Genomic DNA, 4,575 nt, shown 5'->3' on the forward strand with positions numbered 1-4,575 from the left:
CAACCTCTCCATGCTTTTCACTCCCTTCCTCACTGCAGGGATCTGTTATCCCAAATACCTGATGTTTTCTATCCCCAGTGTTAGCATTGAGAGCTTTAATTTGAGTGTTTACCCAGTTTTATCTAAGTATAATGTAAATGTTTGCGCTTCAGAAATGCTTTAACTGCAGCACAGATTGCTGTTGGAAATAGATTGTTTTGCCTTTTTAGGTTTGTTTTTCCTATAAAACTTTCCTCCCTCTAACTTGGCTGCTTGAGATATCCCTGAAAATTGCATTTTTTTGCCACTGCGTTGTTTGTTTTAATCCTTCCTGTTGAAAGACATTAATGAATCTCAGCACTAGTGAGGAGGAAGATTATGTATTTGATCTTTATGGCAATGTGTAGCACAGATCTTTATGGAACAAATCCTTCCCTGGGAGGTGCTGAGGCCCTGGCACAGGTTGCCCAGAGAAATTGTGGCTGCTCCATCCCTTGGAGTGTTCCAGGCCAGGTTGGATGGGGCTTGGAGCAACCTGGACTAGTGGAAAGTGTCCCTGCCCATGGCAGGGGGTGGGATGAGATGAGCTTTAAGGCCCTTCCAACCCAAACCACTCTGGGATCTCTCTATTTTTTTGTCTTCTGTTATTTGGACATTCTCAGCTGAGTTTGCTTAAGCAAAGCATCAGATTTACCTGGTTGTCCTGTGGGTTTATCCCTGTCATCCCCCAGGAGTTGAAGGAAGTGCCTTATGTGCACCATGAGGAAGGGGAATAAACAAGTAGTGCTGGAAATGCACTGAGCATTTTCCTCTAGGAATAGCTGATCATTAACTGAGGAACAGTTTGGGCTGTGGCTTCCCAACAGCCTCTGTGAAAGTCACTTACTAATTGAGGCCATGGGCAGTGCTCAGTGCAGTGACACTGCTGGTGGCAGCTGCTGTGGCTTTAGAAAAGTCAGTTCAAAGTGGAAAGCCAAATATTTGAAGTTTGGAGTGTTTTTTCCTTGTTGGGTTTGGTTTATTTCCTAGGGGAGCTTCTACATGCATTTGTGTTTTGTCACTCAGTGTTTTTTCTTTGTTGGGTTTTGGTTTGTTGGTGGGTTTGGTTTGGGTTTTTTTCTCCTGGGGAAGCTTCTACATGCACAGATAGATAAAGAAGAGTAAGTTAAACTGGATTTTGCCTAATCTTTTGTGTTTTGCCTCTTAGTTTCCATCAGTGCTGAACAGTCATGGCCCATTTACTCTGTCTGGACTGGATGGACCCTCTACCCCAGGCCCATTTTCCCCTGATCTCCAGAAGACATAGCACATGACCTCATGGAAAGGACATATTGGCAAGCAAGGGAAAGTTCTAGGACACTTCTATTTAAGCAAGTTTTTGTAAAATGAGCAATTTATAATTCCACAGAGATTCTCAACGATCATAGTTTTTGCCATTCCCAAATCGAATGCCTTTTTTTGCAAAATTCCCTGTTTTTTGAAGAACCCAGGTTGGGAATGTATATGCAAACGCCTTAATAGGAGCTGCAGCTCCAGTTTCTTTTCTTCCCTCCTTGGTTTGGAAGATTTCACCAATGGTCAAAGGGAGTTTGGGTTGGTGTTGCAGCAACTGAGTCTGCGCTGATTACAGTCAACAGCAGCAGAGAAGCTTTTTCTCTGGGACTCTTGGGAAAAAAACCCACAACCCTCTGTTCTTCTGCTTCCTGTGCTTGTCCAGAAGAAATCTAATCAGGATGGAAGCTGGCATTCCAGGAAATGCTTGGGAAAGGGGTGTGTGCACTCAGCTCTGCCTCGGGGCACCAGCACTTCTGCAGCCACAAAGCAGCCGATCACGTCTTTTCTGCTGTAAAAAAACATCTTGTCTTTTTGCAGGGAGAAATTTTCCAGGACTATTCAATGCTTGTGTTACTGAGACATGAACAATTTGGGAATGGAGCTGTGTACCAGCAGCCCAGCCCCCCTGGCTGGCTCCTGGATGCTTCCCTGCCCTCCCTTCGGTGAGGTCTGGAGAGGAGTGAATGGTGGGATGAGTTCCTTTCGATTCTCAGAGTTTGAATGCTGAAGTCCAAACATTTCTTGTGCCAGAGACCTGTTCCAGAGCCTGTGATCTCAGTGCTGGCTGAGCAGGATGGTGGATTTTCCATGCAGTTTTTTGGGGTGTGCCTGTGCCGAGGTTGCTGCCTGATGCCCAAGCAGTGGGTGAGAACACTAACAGCCCAGCATTAACCTTCCTGCTCCTTTCCCACAGCTTTGGAAGAGATTCCCACTTTCCCAGAAGTGGAGAAGCTCCTCTTGTACCAGCTCTTATCTCAAGTGTTGCTTCAGAGCTGAGAGGAAGCACTCAGACCCCAGATCAGGCTGTGTGTGTGCAGCTGGCTCAGAGGGGATCCAGAGTGTCAACCTCGGTGTAAACTTGCTCCTGCATTCCCTTTCCTGGTGGTGTGGATGGATTCATGCAAGATTAATTTCCAGAGCCATTTGAGATGAAATTTCTAGTTAGGTTTTTACACCTCAGGAGGCCTTTTAAGAGAAAACTGAGGAGTGAAAGGAGAGAGATTCCTCTCTCAGCCCCTCAGAGTCTGGATGTGTTGGTCTGTGGGTGCTGGGCCACGTGTCCTCCCACTTTGGGCATCTGATGTCAGGCAGCAACTTCTGTTTGCTACTGTGTGCATTGAGTTGGGGATGTAAAATAATCTTCTCCATGAAATACCCAGTAGAAAACAGATGGAGACATCTCTTCCCTTCAGCATCCTCACTGGCTGTCTTCAAGGTTTTGATGAGCAGAGGAAGATTTTTTGTACCTTTCCAGCAAGAGGAGCTGACAGTGTTTGCTGTACATATTGCACCTGTTTTATGGATAAGTGGTGAACTCAAGCTTTCCAGAGTTTTCCTTTTGCCACTTTTTGCAGGCTTGGAATTCACTTTAAAGCATATGACAATGACCCAAGACTTATTTTCCTGCAGTGATGTTACCTTTCTATATTCTACCAGTGAAATGTATAAACCACTTTGTGTGTTCCTGACACGACACCTGGGACAGGTGGGTGGAACAGAGTTGGTTTTTTGGGGCATTGTTCATCCAGAACACCTGCCCTGGGTGGTGGGGAAAGTAGGAGAAGAGAATATTCCTTCTTCATGTGGAAAAGCAGGGAGTGAGCTCCTGGAGTGACCTGTCTTCCTGTTGGGTTCTGTCAGAGGCATAAATGCTTCACCTGTAGACATCAGCACATGCAGGCTAAGGTTCCTGTGCCAGCAGCTCTTAAAATGTGCAATATTGACCTTTTTTTTTTTGTTTTTCCTTTATTTTTTTGTAATGCAGAAACAAAGCTGCAGCTGATAATTAAGAGCAGGCACCTGGAATGTTCTGGTTTGCATGATGACTTCTGAGTCTGCTCTAGAAAATATATATAGCTAGATATAAATAGCACTTTGAATGGTTTGTTTTAGGTTGGCCAATTTGATGCCCACCAAGGGTGTGGATTTGAGAGCAACATTTTGCAGGCTTAGGGTTAGAGTTTGGATTGAATTAATGGCACTAAAGACTTGCAATTTAATTGCTTCCCTTTCCTTGTCCCCCTAATGGAGAAAAGCCAAGTTTTATTTGTTTTAAAAAAAGTTGTGTATGTGCACGTGTGCACTTAGTTCTTGGTGAACTTCCTCACTTTGGGCAGAGGTATGCAAGAGAACCAAGTGCTAACCTAGCTGGTCAGTTGGGCTTGGCCTGCTTTCCTGCTCTTCTCCAAGAAGCTTCCTAGGGATTGCACTGCCAGAGCTGGGTGAGGTGCACATTTCCCTTGGGAATACCTTCTGCAGAGGAAGTTCATGTGGAGGTGATGGAGGAGCTGCCTGGATGTGATGGTTTCTGTCTCTGTCACACAGGCAGCACTGAGAGGATATTGCTTTTTGCTTCTTAAGCACTTGCCTAGGAAAATCCAAGTCCATATAGGTTTCTAATCTCAGGAGGCAGTTGGGAAAGCACATGGAAAGGGGAGGGGAGGGGGGAGAGGAGCAGCTTTTGCTGCCTTTTCTCCATTGCAACTTTCAGGTCACTTAAGGGAATATTATCTTGTATATATGCTGCCTCATTAAACACATTTCCTGCCAGGGAGGGAACTGCCAGCTCTCTTGGATCACATTCCTGACAGAGCACAGTGTGCTGTGACTTCTTGGGGCTCAGTGATGTGAGCTGCTGGTTCTCTCCTTGCTCGCAGCAGCTCCTTACAACCTGTTTCTGACTCGGTGTAGGGGCGGTTGTCCTCTCTTGGTTCTCACGGTAGCAGTGTGCACTGGGGTGGTTTAATCATGCAGCATTACAGCAACTGTTTATTAGACTCCAGGTCGTGTTGCTGGAGTAGCCATGGAGTGATCCTTGCATTGGTTTAATCCATAGCTGGTGGCAGAATTAGGCTGGATGAGCATGGAAGCTGAACATCTGTCTTGCTGCTAGAAAGCTCTTTTCTGTGTCCCTGCTGCTGTGTGATACTGAGGAGTGGAGAGGTTTGCACTGCTGGTGCTTTGTGTGGCTTGTTTGGAGCTCCTGAACCCTCAGGATGCAGCACTTGCTGCCAGCAGGAACAGCCCCTGGAAGCAGAAAGG

At 46.0% G+C, this 4,575-nt stretch overlaps 1 protein-coding gene across 1 annotated transcript in view; it reads left to right on the top strand.

Moving 5' to 3' along the window:
- ELK4 (ELK4, ETS-domain protein (SRF accessory protein 1)) overlaps positions 1 to 1,285 on the top strand; it is a 5,076-nt gene extending 3,791 nt beyond the window's left edge. The window contains exons 4-5 of the mRNA XM_009084947.1: positions 420 to 441; positions 1,187 to 1,285. Coding sequence (XP_009083195.1) covers positions 420 to 441; positions 1,187 to 1,285 — 121 coding nt within the window. The remainder of the gene's footprint in view (positions 1 to 419; positions 442 to 1,186) is intronic.
- The last annotated feature ends 3,290 nt before the right edge of the window (positions 1,286 to 4,575 follow it).

The sequence above is a fragment of the Acanthisitta chloris genome, unplaced genomic scaffold, assembly GCF_000695815.1.
Source record: "Acanthisitta chloris isolate BGI_N310 unplaced genomic scaffold, ASM69581v1 scaffold23211, whole genome shotgun sequence".
Classification (NCBI taxonomy): Eukaryota; Metazoa; Chordata; class Aves; order Passeriformes; family Acanthisittidae; genus Acanthisitta; species Acanthisitta chloris.